This window comes from Necator americanus, chromosome X (genome assembly GCF_031761385.1).
Source record: "Necator americanus strain Aroian chromosome X, whole genome shotgun sequence".
Classification (NCBI taxonomy): Eukaryota; Metazoa; Nematoda; class Chromadorea; order Rhabditida; family Ancylostomatidae; genus Necator; species Necator americanus.
In genome coordinates this window covers 27363967-27380800 of record NC_087376.1, presented here as the reverse complement: position 1 = coordinate 27380800, position 16834 = coordinate 27363967, and the positions used below count along the sequence as shown (strand labels likewise).

At 38.2% G+C, this 16834-nt stretch overlaps 3 protein-coding genes across 5 annotated transcripts; 1 reads left to right on the top strand and 2 right to left on the bottom strand.

Moving 5' to 3' along the window:
* Positions 1–189: 189 nt before the first annotated feature.
* Positions 190–624, bottom strand: RB195_025681 (uncharacterized protein; the record flags this gene model as incomplete). Its single annotated transcript, XM_064213928.1, has 1 exon — positions 190–624. One exon carries the CDS (start codon positions 622–624, stop codon positions 190–192), a length of 435 nt encoding a protein of 144 aa, XP_064069809.1.
* On the top strand, positions 367–6878 carry RB195_025680 (uncharacterized protein; the record flags this gene model as incomplete). 2 transcript variants are annotated; one of them, XM_064213927.1, is made up of 13 exons in its annotated part: positions 367–555; positions 2602–2696; positions 2782–2955; positions 3016–3174; positions 3401–3508; positions 4650–4802; positions 4900–5005; positions 5086–5208; positions 5432–5520; positions 5581–5668; positions 5772–5870; positions 6090–6166; positions 6767–6878. In XM_064213927.1, 13 exons carry the CDS (start codon positions 367–369, stop codon positions 6876–6878), a joined length of 1572 nt encoding a protein of 523 aa, XP_064069807.1. The 2 variants fall into 2 exon arrangements, with proteins under 2 accessions (XP_064069807.1, XP_064069808.1); XM_064213926.1 differs by lacking the exon at positions 367–555 and adding an exon at positions 2346–2534.
* A 1039-nt stretch (positions 6879–7917) lies between these two features.
* On the bottom strand, positions 7918–16834 carry RB195_025679 (uncharacterized protein; the record flags this gene model as incomplete). 2 transcript variants are annotated; one of them, XM_064213924.1, is made up of 24 exons in its annotated part: positions 7918–8103; positions 8533–8639; positions 8730–8886; positions 8941–9012; positions 9065–9157; positions 9708–9775; positions 9869–10007; positions 10073–10194; positions 10644–10798; positions 10854–11002; positions 11062–11199; positions 11258–11353; positions 12242–12344; positions 12455–12585; positions 12650–12709; positions 12767–12888; positions 13020–13165; positions 13224–13390; positions 14652–14817; positions 14879–14966; positions 15917–16024; positions 16285–16433; positions 16580–16677; positions 16757–16834. In XM_064213924.1, 24 exons carry the CDS (start codon positions 16832–16834, stop codon positions 7918–7920), a joined length of 2898 nt encoding a protein of 965 aa, XP_064069805.1. The 2 variants fall into 2 exon arrangements, with proteins under 2 accessions (XP_064069805.1, XP_064069806.1); XM_064213925.1 differs by having other exon boundaries at positions 8730–8883.

The window sequence follows — 16834 nt, the reverse complement described above, 5'->3', positions numbered from 1 at the left end:
TACAGGAGTATCATCATTGACGTGAAGAGAGGCGTCCGGCAGTATGACACAATTTCACCTCAGATAATCACCGTCACTCTCAAAAACGCAGCGCTAAAGCTGGAATAGGACGATATGGGAGTGAAGATTGATGGTGGGCAGATAGAATATCTGCTTTTGCTGATGAAATCGTACTGATAACACCTAGCATCAGCCAAGCGGAACGAATGCTGACCGACTTCGACGAAACATGTGGATACATCGCTCTTCAGCTGAATCTCCAAAAGACGACGCAACGGATGGGTCTCGGATGCCCCATTCACGCTCAACGGAACGAACATATCCGAATGCACCAGCTACGTTTATCTGGGTCGGGAACTGAACGTGATGAACGACCTGACCCCCGAGCTGGGCAGGAGGAGACGAGCGGCATGGAGAGCGTACAAGAGCATCGAGGATGTAGTGAAGAAGACCAGAAACACCCGGCTCCGTGCTCACTTCTTCAACACCACCGTACTTCCTGCTTTGACCTATGCTTCGGAAATCTGGGCACTTCGCAAGCAGGAAGAAAACGCGGTGAGCGTCATTGAACGGGCGTGAAAGGAAAGAAAGGATGATCCTAGCATCATCAAATAGAATGCACATTGAATGACGTTCACTTTACTTTCTTCTTGTTTACGTGGCGTGTTGGTTTCTGAAGCGTAGGTCAAAGCAGGAAGTACTGTGGTGCTGAAGAGGTGAGCGCGGAGTCGGATGTTTCTGGTCGTCTTCACTATATTCATGAAGCTCTTATAAGCTCCCCAAGCCAGTCTTTTCCTTCTGCCTAGCTCGGATTCTTGCTTCCATTCTTGCTCTTTACTTCCCGAACCAGATAAACGTAGCTGGTGCCTTTGTATATTTTCATTCCAGTGAGTGTGAATGGGCTATAGAAGACCCATCCATCATGAACATCGTCCTCTGCAGATTCAGCTGAAGCATTCTGCGGAAGCATCCACATGTTTCGTAGAAATCGCTCAGCATTGGTTCGCTATACTGATTAAAGCACAAAATATGACAAAAAAGAGAAGGTCCAGATGCATAGGTCGAATTAGAGAAGAACGACCAAAAACACTAAAAACCAACACTTTGTCTCGACAATATGAAATGGGACGATTCAGGTTCGACACTCCGTTGAGTCAAATTTCTGCAAAAGAGTTAGAAACTTGAAGCAACTTCTGAAGGATAAAGAATTTAATTACATGCAGTTTTCAGCAGTTTAAAAGTGGATTAAACGGAAATTAAAGACCAAAAAAAAGCTATAATTCTGTGCATATTGTTAGATTAGGATCGCGAATAACTTCGTGATAAGTGGACCAAGAGAAATATTTCAGGTACTTTTCTAGAAAAGAAGGTTTGCCCTACAAAACGGTCATATCGGTGTTTTTCCCAACTCCTCATCTTTTTTTAATTTAGACAGAACAAAAATAAAAATTTTTCGATTCTTTCTGGGTTTTTGTATCTAAGTTTCGAAAGAACCAGACCGTAAAGGAAGGAGAAACTTTGCACATAGGGGTTTCCTTAGTATCTCTATCCAAATATATGGGTGATTTTTCAAAACTCCGTCCCATTTTTCTGAATGGGGAAACGTGGCAGAATCAAAGGAAGAAGAAAAAAGAAGGAAAAACCCAGAAAAGTAAAAAAAAATTCAACTTTTTTTCTAAATTCCAAAAAGACCAGGAGATGGAAAAAACAGCGATATGACTTTTTTTAGTTTTGTAGCAAAAGCCTTCTCCAAAAAAAAAACTGCCTGAAATATTTCTCTTGGTTCTCTTATCCCGAAGTTATTCGCGATCTTCCAGACCTAACAATGTGCACAGAATCTGAGCTTTTTAAGTTATTCAATTTCATTAAATCCACTTTTAAACTGATGAGAACTACTCATGCTTGAATTCTTGATCTTTTAGGAGAAGTTTCAAATTTCTATCTCCTTCGCAAAATTTCGTCGCAGTAAGGTGTCGAACCTGCGTGGTCCCACTGTTACATTGTCAAACTCGTTCAACATTTTCAAAACAGTATTGAGGCTTCTATACTGTCCTACGCCTTAAGCAAAATATAATATATTGTAATTAATGTAATCACGTGACATTATCTGTGGTAATATCTTATAATAGATGTACTATATTATATTAGTTAATACTGCATATTATTCAGTAGTACGTAATATTCTATCCTGTTTATCATGTTTTCCTTCATTCACTACTGCACACTTCCTTCCCTTCCAACCCTCTCCCTTTACGACCCCCGATAGAAAAATCCCATCACTCACTTGACCCTGCGGCCGACCCGATGGTCAGACATCTTGACGGAGTCCTTCAAAGAAAATTTCAATGCTCGTTGTATCCAATGCGAAAGGAGGAATCCACACCGACTCTGGCTCGCGATCGGAAGAAATGGAAAAATTACTGGTGCCCGCTCGACCAATTCGAAAAACAACGGGGGTCAAATTAACCAGTGTGATAATTCAAAAGATAAGAATGAAGAGCAATTCATGGGTTCATCCAATAAATCCAAGCACGGTGTGGAAAAAAAAAACGTTATGACTCCTTCGTGAATCTCTTCTTCTAACAAAATAAAAATATTCAGCCTCCAACAAAAAGTGCACTAGATGATCTCTTCGCTGATACGTCAACAGAACAAAAATCGTCCGCGACGAATACGGGTACAACACCAGCAACGAAGTAAGTACCAGTGTAAAATCAGAGCAAAATAAACAAGCAAATATTAGGGTAGTTGTAAATGTACCTTCAAAGAATGTTACTTCAGCACGCGAATAACACGACACCAAACGGGACCCACAAACCTCGGAAGCCTATTAGGTCCATCACGACGCGAAAAAGAAGCGAAAACTACAAGCGGGACATCTGAACCTACTACGGCTCCAACTTCAGTTCCTCAACAAACTGTTCCTTCTTCTGAAGAAACTCTACGAATTAAAAGGTTGACGAATTCTTGAGGAGATAATAGAGAAAATATTGAGTGTACGCCTGGAGATTTTAGGCTGGAAAACGAGGTCGAGCGCCTAAATCGAGAAATTGAAGACGTAAAAAGACGAAAGAAAGAAGATGAACAAGATCTAGAGAGGCTATGGAAGGAAAAGTTAACAAAGAAAGATCGTGATCATCAAGAAGAACAAAAAGAGTTGGAGAATTCTCATCAGTAAGTTACCTTAAGTGAGAATAAATTCACCTACAATTTCTGTACAATATAATGAATACATTATGGGTTAATCGATCAGTTCCTCCAATCGATTAGCCCATAATGTATTTATCATATTGTATTATACAAAGAACGAGACTGGAAATTTGCTATTTTTCTTCATCATTTTAAGTTTCACACTATATAAGCTGTATTTATGACACAATAAATAATCGATACATTCCAGAAAACAAATCTCTAAACTACAAGACGAACATTCCGAAGAACTTGAGAGGTTAAAGTCGACGTATGAGCGGCAACTCGACAGCATACAGCAATCGGCTGGTCAATGGAGGTCAGCGACTGCGTTTCGATCCTTTTGAGACACATGATCTCACCTGAAATTAGTTTCGGGGATATTTATAGCAACAAAATCCTAATATTTTGAACACAAAAATACAAGACAATAGAACAAAGAGAGGATAAAATCCGTACAAATCGGGAGGGATGGGATACGGTAGAGTAAGGTTTTTTCGGTTGAAACATCTTTCACATCCTGTACTGTCCACAGCCTGATCTTCTGGTTGTGTCCCAGATGTTTTGCTCGAGAACACTTCCTCGGATCATTCTATTCTCTACCCCACTGACCATCAAAAGAGTACTTCTTTGCATTATTATGAACCTGTTGATCTTCTCCATTTCGCTCCATTCCTGCAGAAAAAGATCCGGAGACGACAATTTTTAAGTGTTCTGTTTTTCTGCAGTCGTTCACCCAAGAACACGCTGGTAAAACCAAAACCCACCACTTACGTGTTCAAGCATATTGATATGGTGTGATTGGCTGGCTTAAGCCCAATGAAGTGGAACGATTGAAGGCGGGCCTTTTACGCAAAAATGCACATCTTTTTCCAATGTGTGCAGATGACCACATGTTTATAACAAGAACAGGTATAATTTAAGTGGATAAAGCGTATGGCGTCAATCAATCCGCTTCGGATGTGCCAACGCCTTCACTTCAAAATCATTTGAGGTTTACAAACGCTTATATAACTCATGCAATTGTTTGGGTGGAAGGGATTAGTTAATTTAAGAAATTGATATTTTTCTCCGAGATACGTTTGGTATCGATTTATCGACCGCAAAGGAATGAAATGCTTGTTTGGCCCAATAGCGGTTTCGAACCAACGACCGTGTAGCAACTGTGGAACCTCTTACCAGCTGCGCTATACCCGCCCTACTAACAATGAATAATCGGAGAAATTCTGTCCAACCCTAATTTTTGTCTCTTCAACCCTTTTAGCACCGTAATGCACTTCACAATCTGAGTGCTCGAAGATACATTAAAAACGATATGTATAAAATCAAACGAATCTACTACTGATCGTAAACGTCGTACTGTGCGCCATAATTGTTTGGAGACCAAAGAAATGTTTTTTTTTTTTTGGATTTGGCTATGTACTGCTCCTACAATGACATTTATACATTAAATTTTTAAGAGATGTTACTACGGTCGTGGATAAAGTTGACAACCTCTCTATGACTATAAATCAACTTGCTGATAATGTAAATATGGTGACAGAACGTACCATTATTGAAAAGGAAACAGCGTTGAAGTTAAGAGAACAACAACTGGAAAACAGAGAACAAAGGTGATTTTTTTCCAGAACAAATAATTTATATTGTATATTAGAATACTAGTAAATGATCAGGTGAAACTACTATGAAATCCACTCACTTCTTTCATAGATTACTCGAGGATAAAGCGCATTTTGAAGATGAACGCAAGAAGGTCTACGAATTGAATGCTAAGTTGAACGAATTATGTAAGGGCCAAGAGAAAGTTATGGAACAGGTGATAATTTTCCAAAAAAAAATTATAAAAAAGGACTTGAAGTTTACCAAAGAACATTAAATTGCGAGAAAGAGATCTAGGACAAATATCTTGTGCGAGAAGAATGGAATCGCCTTAACGCTGAGAAGTCTGTTTTCAAGGAGGACCAACAGTTTATTCTGGAAAATATCGAGAAACAGAAAGAAGCTCTAGACAGATCCAAGGTATGAATTATAAGAAATGATGGACGGCTTGAGAAATGACAACAGTTAGCATAGAATTTGTTCAACCGTGTGCGTACGATGCGTCATCGATCGGAGTAGGGCAGTAGAACGAGACAGCCCATGTCGAGCAGAGAAAAGGTGTGCGTTGCAGCTGACGTGTAGCGCTCACCCGGTTGAACAAACTCTCCATTCAAGAACAATATTACTTATTTTATTGCTGCAGACTACATTCTTCCAAGAGCAACATGATTTACTTGTAAGAGTGAGTACAGAACGTCAACTGCTGGAACAAGAGAAGAACGAATTCTATGGGTGATTCTTTTAGTTTCCTAAGCACTCGTATGCAATTCATTCGACTTTGTCGTTTTGTAGGAAACGTTCATTGGATGTGCGGAGAATTAAAGAAGAGGCTGGAGAATTACAGCGACGAGCTCAAAATGTTTTAGCTGCTGAAAAGCACGTAGATGAAATGAAACGGCATTATGAGACAAAAATGAGACAGGCATGTCATTTGTTGTGTTGTTTCTTCCTATATCCGTAATCTTTTCTTTTTCAATTTTTAGCTACAAGAACTTGAAATCTCTTTGATGGAAGAGTGTGTTGAAATGGAAAATCTTCGTAATCAAATGTCGTCCTATAAGATTCGAACTGAACCAGACAAAGTAGGTGAACATTTCTGAACAAAAAAAAATTAGTATCCAGCTATAAACTTCCCAAAAGAATTTCTCTGTATTTTCTATATGGGAAGGTTTGTAAATCTCTTAAAAACGTCTACATCTTGTCGATAGTGCATACAATCTGCAAAGTTTAATGTGTCGAAAACTTATTGACAATGGGATTGTTATCGCTGGGAGATCATAGAGTACATTGCTAAATTTCAGGGACCAATCCGTAATCCGAACGACCGCCTTGATGCTGATCTTGCATCTAGCCAAGATGGTCAAGATGTGCCTCCAAGGTAAGAGCGTTTTATTGTGAAACCACAAGTCCACAGAAAAAGAAGTCTATTCGTATTTGGATCGCTCCTCTTCCCTTTCATTTACTGAAAACCTCTCCAAGAACTTGCCAGAAAAAAAAACCATGGAAATTGAACTCAGTATCCATAGAAGTCCATATAAGCATTAATCAACAGTGTAAGAAGTTGAAAAATTGTCCCCAGTGAGCAAAGAATTGGTGCAAGAAATTTATTTGAAACAATTAAGGAGTCCTCATAGCCTTTCTCTTAAGGGAGATATTTTCCAACTGATTACCTTGACTCCCTTTCTTCTTCGAACTGTTCGAGTGGGCACCAGTAATTTTTCCATTTATCGGGACTGCGAATCTGTCCCTCACTCGCCACGTACACTCGCGACTAACCGGCTATGATCCCTCTAGTGAGGCAGATCAGTGGATTTTTCTAGTATCCTTACTATATTTGTAGATGGCCGTCTCGCTATCAATGACTGTTCATAAGCTAACCTCGCAAAAAAGTATTTCATTTCTTTTTTTTTTTTTTTGAAAGGAAAAACATGTGCAACTTATAACCGGAAATATCCACTGACAAGTTCTTCTACTTCAGGAATGAGAGTGTTCGCACAGTGCTCAAGAAGCACTCCGAATTTCTTGAACGTTACATGGGACAGAAGGTAGCAGCAGTTGCACCACGTCCTGCGCAATACGGCTCACCATAACGTATCAATGATTATTTGGTGAAAATGTCTTTCAACAAAGTTAAATTACGGATATATATTGCCATATTTCAGCAGATTTTGCCTAATTATGATTAGTCGCTCATCATGAGACTGTGAATAAACTTGAACTTACTATTTATTTGTATAAATTTGGCCTCAAAAATATTATCACAATTGAATTGTAAGAGACATATCACATATTTCACAGCAGTAACAGAGGGTACTCCAGATTTGAGAGGATATTTAGAAGTTGTTGAACACTCGTAAAGAAGAAAAAAGAGAAACAGTCAAATAAATGAACATTTTCATCTACAAATGTTGTGCAAGGCAAATGCAAAGCAGTATTGAGTAAGCCAGATAAATTGCAGGCGAAAAAAGATAAGAAGGGAAGCGAATAAAGCCGCAGATGAAACCAATTCGAACGAATGAAATGTCACAACAGTTGCCCATAGTATTAAGAGATATACGTACACCTGCCATTAAAAGCATAAGATATATTCGAGAAGAAATGAAATGATATCATAATCAAAACAAAATCATAACCATACATAATCAACAATGATACTACTCCTAAAAGGAGTATTGAACAGACATGCACATGAAAAGGAAAAGCTGCTGTTATACAGCTACACAAGGGAACTAGCTGGACCAGAACGAGAGATAATCGAAGGTCAAAACGAGAAAAGTCGCATTCTCTGGATATTTCTTATGAACAAAGAACATGTGTGTATGTGCTTCATGCAATCTGCGACCAACGCAATCTAGCGGTGAATACAAGCTCAATATTTTTCATGACAGCACCAGAAATTATACCTCGACTCCTCATCTCAACCAAATAAATAAAGCTCAAAGCGCTATGATAACATTCAATATTGACTAAAGCTAAGAAGTATTCTTACTGATGCGTAAAGCTACAATTGACATCAAGAATTCCAAATCCAGGAACCCTATGAATTTTAACCAAGGCACTTATTCACAACAGCTTACAAAAAAAGTAAGGTTCACTCTGATGAGGTGAAATAAGCGAAAAGTTATTACTTTAAGCAAGTGATTCTGAGCGTGAGGTAATAGGCTCGGGCCATTTTTTCCCTTGGCATGGCACCGCCCATGGCAGCGAATGTTCGGATATAGTTGCACGTTGCAATTCGGATCCTCCTTGTCTCAGGTATAACAGTTCACCATACGGTGTGATCAACATTGACGAAATACCCGCAATGTCTGTGCTCTGAAATCTCCTATGCATAAAGAATGTACTTAAAACGAATCGCAATCATACCAATAACCATTAAACGAAAAAATTGAAGTACAAAAATATATGTGTTCAGATGCTATGCAGCAAATCAAGATTAGTTTTGCCTGTAATTATGTCTTTAACAATATTGTCTAAGACAATTAAATGATTAAAATAATTCCATATTTTGGGCATTCTAGGTAAGTTACAGTCAGAACTTTGTCCTTGCGATATAGCAACGTTTTTCCGCATGAGCAGCGAAGCGTTTTATGTTGGTTCACGACTGTATACGAAAGTGCAAAAATTTGATGAACACTGTACATAATCACAACTGTTACTATGGGCAGCAAAGAAAGCAATGTTTTCTTTTTCGAAAAAAAAACACATGTTACTTTTCTTGAAAAAAGAATGATGTGAACAAACCTTCACCACTGAGAACTTTCCACTCTTCTTTGGATTCAGCAGCGAGTACACCGTTACCTCTCCATTATTGTTCACAATAGCCGCAAAACTTTCGCAGTTTGAGAGATCTAAAGAAAACAGTTTTTTAAATGCATAGAAATCATAAATGTATAGAGATCTTAATGATTTTAACTAAAGCTCAACTGTTCACTGCTTACCAGTAGAATTGTGAAGTGTAACAATAGAAGCTTTACGGATTCGCAATCCCTCTGTACTAGTGAGCTTCAACTTGTAACGAGTAGGCTTCAGGCTCGGAAGATAGAGGCTACGGATTTGCTCCTCGGTAAATATGATGAGACGAGCCGAAGACGCCTGCTGAATCACATGCAAAGGATAAAAGTAAACTGAAAGCGACAAATATGCACATACTCTCGTTCCTGGCTCCATAATAACATCCACATGAATGATGGGAGCTGCGTGACGAAGAGCAAGCGTTTTCAGCTAGAATAATAAGTAAAGAACTATGGAGATATAAAAAAAGTAGAAGACTCACCAATTTGCATACGTCCTCTGCCCTTGGTTGGTCCGTAATTGTATAAATGATTAGTTTCCCTCCATTTGTACCTACTACAAACACATCGCTCACCTGAAAGTGGATACATCAAGAAAGCTATTCTTAATCGTGTATTTTACCAAAAATTCAATCACATCAGTATATCTGAAAAGCATGTTCCACATAGAATGTTGCAAAAACGAAGGATTAAATAGGATTATCGAAATAGACAAAGTCTGGAAATCCTAAGGAGTGGTTCCTAGCCACATCTTCAAGGGCAAAACGGAGAGAAAGATTTTTGAATAGTCGGCTATGATTTTCCAATATCTTTGAAACTACTAGAACAGCTTTTAAGAGATGTATTTCTCTCCATTTGCAACGGTAGGTTATCCAGAATTTAATTACAAAAGTAATAAAATTGCGAGAGAAAACGAAACCACAGTGTGTCATTTGTGAAAAATGAGTACGGTGCAAGTTTTAGTGTGGACAGAGAAGTTATGCGAATTCACATGCGAGGAAAAAAGATTGCAAAGAAATAACGGAGCTCCTTTCCTCACTCGGTAACTAGTTAAACTATCTACCCAAAAAGGTTATAAAATTTGAAAAAAAGAGATTCCTTTAATCCAAACAAAGGAGCACATACCCCTGCAATTCCCATCACCGGAACACTGAGGAATCTGAGACATCTAATGAACCAGGTCGGTGATTCCACTTAAATAGTTAAGCTTTTCGATACTCGCATAATAAAAACAACAACAACCACAACGACAGAAAAAAATGACATTAGTGGAGTCTTCAACTCACACGGACACATCCCACGTTCTTCAATAAGGCGCTCAACTGGCTTCGTTATCTCTACGTCCTCATCCTCATTGTCACTAAATACCCTCGACACATTGAATTTGTTCGTTTCCTTCACCGGAGATTCACTATTTGCTGTAGCCTAAAGCAGGAACACAAATACGGAATGAAAAAAAAACAGCAATGTGAAAAATAGAAAATACATACTAAGGTATTATCTAGTGATGTCACCGGGGTCTTCTTTTTCCTTCGAAATGTTTGGCGGATGGATTTCTTCATGCTCTTAAAGCGAGAAAGTGCATCGTCGAAAGTACCCGCATGTTGCATATCTAGACACGTTGAATGATAAGAAGAGAAAACAAAATTATACTTTTGCCCTTGGAAAGTTAGACAAACACTTCGTAGCAAGTGATTATGCGAAGCTTGTGAAGGAGCTCTCAGCACACGCGCACGCTTTGAGAGACAAAAAACGAGTTTTGGGACAGAATTCTATTTCTTGATTGGTTTTGAAGGGATTTTGCCGTTGTCGAACAAGCTATGGTTAATTTAAATGAAACGCATAACCACTACAGCAATAATTCTAAGATTCGTTGTTGATAGGAGAAAATCTCGGCGTAATTAAAAAATTGAAACAAATTTTAAAAAATTGTAAATTCTGTATCTGACTTCTTTACAACGAAAGTAATTTTAAAATTAACAATGGACAGAAAATATTAACAAAAGATGGAAATGCCAAGTTCAATATCTTCATTTTCCCGTCAATTTTTAAGAAGCATACCCGCTTGGTTCACCAAGCTATTTTGCAGTAAGACTGATTGTCTCTGAGCATCAACGAGAGTGAATCCGTATTCGTTGGAAGCAGCAATCAGATGACGAGCAGAGAGCACAGCAACAGCGGAAACAGGTTGAGGAGGTTGGAGTTGAACTAGCATACTAAAGTATGAATAAAATTAGAAAGAAAATTTAGTATCTAGAAATAGCGCTGTACCTTTTGCTGGGAGTGGAAAAAGATGGTTGATATCCTGGTGCATACTTGAGCGGGTTCACACGAGCAGGTAGCGGCTTGCTATTTCGAACAACTGCAGATAATTTGGATGTTTCACATAACTCCACATTAAGAACTTGCGGAGTCAATTCCTGAAATTCCGCAATACAATTTTTTGTCGGCAAACGCAACATTTTGACCAGTAGCGTACTCGTTCCGTTTCCTCCAATGTGTACAAAAATACGTGTCCAGCTCGCGCTCCAATAACAATATGTCCGGATTTTTCATCGAACGCTACCCTTTGGATGGACAGTCCAGCATCATCACAAAACGGATCATAATCACCGATCTAAGTGAAATAAGAGGTTAAAGGTAAAAAATAAACCTGACGAACGAAATTTTAGAACCTTTTTGAATGGAGGCCAGTCACCAGTAATTTGGAATTCGTCGTCAGAAGTATCAGTGTCACACGCAGCTTGTTCTTTCTCCAATGTTTCCTTTTCCTTAACGAATAGTCACTCATAAAACAACTTCTTACACGATATTTTTAATACTGGACACTAAACTTTGTCGTTTCGTGAAATATACATAAAAGGAATTGCCAAGTGTTCGAAAAATGTTCATAGAAATGGTTAGCATCAGTTAGAATGACATTTAGCATTAATAGAAAATAAATAATATGAAACACACAGTTTTCCCCTTCCCTCTCTTTTTCCACCCCTCAACTGTTTGTCTCTTCCTCTGCGTCATTGGTACAGATCCAGTAGGAACAAATAGTAGTTATAAAACAGTCTGACAGACAGTTATTTTGTATTTTTTAAACTAAAGAACATCGGATTTCCTACAGTAGCTACTCAATAAGAAAGCTTCCGAACTGAAACACATATCCTTATAATTTGCTTCAAAATCATCCCATTACAACTTTTCCGAACACTACGTCATCATCAGCCAAAAATAACATCTAAGTAAAAGTTGACGTCTTTAGAAAATTAACTTTAGCATGCTTTTGAGCACATGATGAGAAAAAAGCATGATTTGCAGTTCGCCTAGGTGGGCTTTATCCTCTATCCCCACCTACTTTGGAATGCTATTCCTCACAAGTTATCACAAGATCAAACTATCTCGGTGTAGAATCCTAAAGTTTTCATCTGACTTCGAGTGCAACCAGTTCCACTGATGCTAACGCCCCCATCAGGCCTGTACACCGTAATGACGGACCGTAAGGTCGTTATGAATGTTTGCGCAATCACTTCAAATGCGAAAAAAATCAGATCAACAGGTGGAACAACGTTATTGAGGAAACTAATGGACAAAAAGCAACAAAAACATAACATGTTTAAAGCTATGTCGAGAATAAATAAACAACAAAAAGCAGTCCAAATTGACTATACCTCATCCGAGAATCCAGCGAACTCGGTACGGGTGTCAATTATGAACAATAAGTTCATAACAGCATGACCAGCCGACCATACTCGCACAGTGCCATTTTCGTGCCTACAACGATGAAATCTTCGTTCATAAAAAATGAAACAAACCACTGGATGAGAAGGATCGAAAATCAAAACGAAACGAAGATGCAATACAACCAAAAGAAACGAACAAACCCAGTTAGATATAACTGCCGTTTCGTTGCTTCTTTCACCACACGTCCCTCATCCGAAATAGGAATTTTCGCATTCAATGGCCAAGGAGCCGAAGAAAATTTACGATTATTACGAATCGCATCACTTGAGAGCTAAAACTCATAAATGATTGCAAAAGAAATCAACAAGTAAAAGGCCATTTTAACGAATAAAAACCTTGTTCATTTTATTCCATACGTGTTCGTCAACATGCGAACAATGAGCAGAGGTGGTAATCTGTAGCCAAAAACTCTATGTTTACTATATCGACCGCGAATTGATGGAAACCTTTACCTGACTCGCATGTAATGGAAAAAGTTGTTGTGGCGGTATAACTCGCCAGCAACGATCCGTTAAATCAATACAGACAAGCTCGTTTTCAGTAAGAACCAGTGCACATGTATGATATCCATCAGCTTCAAATCAATAAAATACTAATTAAAGAAAGTAATGAAAAAATGAAAAAATGATAAAAGTAATGAAAAAATGGTAAAATGATATCATCATTTGTAGGAAAAAAGCGGCAAAGTAATTTCCAACGACATACCACCATAAGTCAACAGGAAGTCGATAACAGGACTAGGAAAATCGAACACACAAGTACGATCACCCTGCCTAGCAGTAACAACAAATCGATCTCCATATGAAGCATGAGGCATACCACCGGAGAAAAGCACAATCTTCTCGCTCGTCCTCAAATTAAAAGTTTTCACCCTCTTTAATTGTAGGATTATTTATGAAATGCAAATACCTGGATGTCTCTGCAAAGAATGCTTTTTTCGTCGGAATACATGGAAACGGACCGAAAACCTGTGCAGGACGATCAATTATGGTAGCTCTAGCCGGATCACATGAGGCATATGAGCCATCATGAAGTGCGACAACACACTGGGTTCCGTCACGAGTCCAAGTGATATTCTGAAACTTTGGAGTACTTTGTTTTAAAAGTAAAATATATTAGAACGAATATGATTGCGATCGAAAATATTACGGAAATCATCAAACTATCGAATATCCATGCACATTGCACTGACGAAGGCGATAACGCCGAAACGTTAGCTGTTGTTTAATAAAGAAGATCAATACCAATCTTGGCTACAGCTGAAGAGAATGAATTAAAAATTATTCATGCACCATTCAAACTAGACGATCTAAGTAGTTTATCTCAGCAGTGAACTGTGAAATATACCTGGCACTGAGCCGACAAGAACAGAAATTTTTGAATTATTTTGCTTGATCGCTCAATTATTACGACCCGAATATACTTATTTTGATGACAAATGTCAACAACACAATGTACATTCAATCGTTACTTCACAAATTCTAATTCTATGAATATTCTTCTACTTTCTTTTTAGAAGTTTTGAGAAACTATCAGTTTGTCATTCAACAAAAGGATGTACCTTCTACTCTTTATTTGAACAGATTAGAATATTAATGTAATACCGTTCAAATTTAACACACTGATAATCACTTGTCGATCTTTTGGGATTGTCAAAACCAAAGTCGGCTCCAAACTTTGTGCACAATTATATTAAAGGCATCATCCCACGAATCTGAGGTGGTAAGGATTTCAGGTGGAGTACTCGTACACGGGATAGTAGATTACGGAGAGAGGGGTGATTCCGTCCATTTCTTAATAATTGCCGTAAAAACGGCCCAAAAGATACGGCTTCGGGCGTTCCAGCGTGCTATTTTCTGCAGGAAGTTCGATTGGAGCGCGCCAACCTTCTGCACGCGCCGCATCTTCCAGGCCGTTTTTTACGGCAATTAGGGAGAACGGAATCACCCCCTCTCTATAATCTACTATCCCGTATACGAATACTCCACCTGAAATCCGTATCGCCTCAGATTCGTGGGGTGATGCCTTTGACAAAAAAAAACCGCATATCTAAGATCCTTGCATAATAAGATGATCAAAACACAATCCAGAACACCACTTTACCGCTTTCATCCCTTCAGTGACACATCTGTTTCGCTTTTTTCAAGTCCGCTTAATTGCCGTGAAAGCGCGATGAGTGCGCATCAATGGATTGAAAAAAATCGCAAAATAACCAGTTAGATGTGGACAGAGTACAGTAACTGGGACAAACGATTACACTGTCAACATAACGATGCACGCTTCTAGAGGAAAAAAACAGAAGCGGACATGAAAGTGCAGAAACTGCAGAACACTCACTTTGCATTGCACATCAAACACACTTGTTCCAAGCACTTCATTTGTAGAGGAGTCGTATGACAATAGAAGTCGATGATCAAATACCATAACGATGAGGCGAGGATTCGTAGGACAAACTGAGAGCAAATCAACCGGGTACTTTTCTCTCCTTGATGTTTCAGGGATTCTAAAAGTGAAACGTATTAAAAACGGAGCCAAACTTGATAATAATGAGGACTATATTTCACCTCTGTAATATGGTATCTTCAAAAACAATATATTCGGACAACTCTAGACTGTTAATATCTAGGGCGAATACGTTACCGGACACAGTTCCTAAAAATGAAGTGTAAAATGATAAAGTAAAAAAAAAACAAAGAAAGTAAATAAAGTAAAAAAACAAGCGGTGGTAAAAATGGGCGACCCAGATAACATTCAGAGCAGGATTATGAAAATAAAGGTTCATCACATGGATACCTGTACAGACACGCAAGATGACAAGAATTCGGGAGCAAATAAAACTCAAAAGCGGCAAATTCCTACAGTTATCATTAGGTACATACTTTGTTTCCACAAAATTTAAGAAAAAAGTAGGAAGAAAACTCTAACAAGTGATACTAAGTGTTGAGGAAGTAGAAAAAAAAGATGAGAGACTTAATTTGACTCTTTTTTTGTCAATCGAATTAATTAAGTTATGGCGACTTGATAACCCGTACAGATTCGAGCAACTTCATAAAATTTTAGAAGTCTTGCATATCATACCGCCCTACTCATTGTGTTTTGTTGTTCTCCTTTACTGTATAGGTCAAATCTCTAATAGAAAGAAAACTTCCTAAGATGATTTTAATCAAGCGAGTCAACGAGATCAGAAATCATCTAACGCTTGTAGATAAACAAATTAGGAAAGGTTTAGGTCGACTGCTGTGAGCAAAAAAGTATGATGTTGTATTTGTCTTTTTTTTCAAGAAAAAAGTAAAAAGGCATAATAATTGCTACACACTTTAGTTCACGCTGTAAATGCAACCGAACAAATACGTCAGTGGGAGCAGTAAAAAAGGAGTTACGTTGGAAAAAAATTGAGCTGGAATTCACCCATAATTAAACATGCACTGAGCAATGGAGAAAAAGCTAATAATGAAAGTGAAAACGTTGCAGAAATAAAAATAGACGAACGAAAAAACATAAAAACAAAAATAAAAAAAAGGCTGTAACAACTTCGCATCCAATTAAGAACACACACACACATAAAAAAAGCGAAATGGCGAAGAAAAAACGAAAAACCTTACCGATGAGAAGAAGGGCTTCTCGAAGGTCCGCTCTTTGATGCATGCAACAACTTGTAATCTTCTTTAATCTCGTCTCATGAAGCGCAGAACGAGCTGTTACATTTGCTCCTGAACACATTAATGAAAGGCTTTCAGTTATAAATCAATCCGTGCCCAGTAATATTAGTCCTATTATTATTGAAATATGTAATAGTCCAAAACTTCACTCTTCTCCATTTCCCTAATTCGAATCGAAGAAAGAGGAAAACAATTCCTAACATTTAATTAACATTAACTCATTTAACTAGACATTGGAAGACAATACGAAAAAGCTCATAATAAAAGGGCTAGTGAAAAACACTCATGGTGAGTCTGCAAAAGGTGCATACCTTCTATAGAAAATCGAACAAATGTGGAATCTCGACATAAAACCATTAGCACACCGAGACCACACGCAAAATACATATGAGCTGCACTTTTGCTTATGCCTTTCTTTCCGGGAACTTCTGCACTCCAAATGAAACCATTTCCACCATATCTAAACAGCATTTACAACATTTATACATAGACTATCCTCTAATAATAGAAAGAAAGTCGAGGAACTACCTTGGATTTCCGAGGAAAGATGATACTTTACCTTCAGAAGACATAAATTTGGAAAAAAAAGACTGAAGGATTTCTCACATGTTGATGTCTCCGTCGAGATTACCAATAGCAAGCAAACTAAGCACGTCGTCATATGCGAAACATGAGACACGAGAAGGAAAACCATGGCGTACTGTCTGGAAAGAAGCGGGTTTAATTTTAAAGTTGCAAAATTCTAGAAGAGATTCAAAGAGAAGAAGACGAAATATAAAGAACCTGTCGAAAGTCCAGATAATCTGCGACTATGTCTTCATGTGCCTCTGGACTAGATTTTTGGAGTAAAAACCGCAGCAT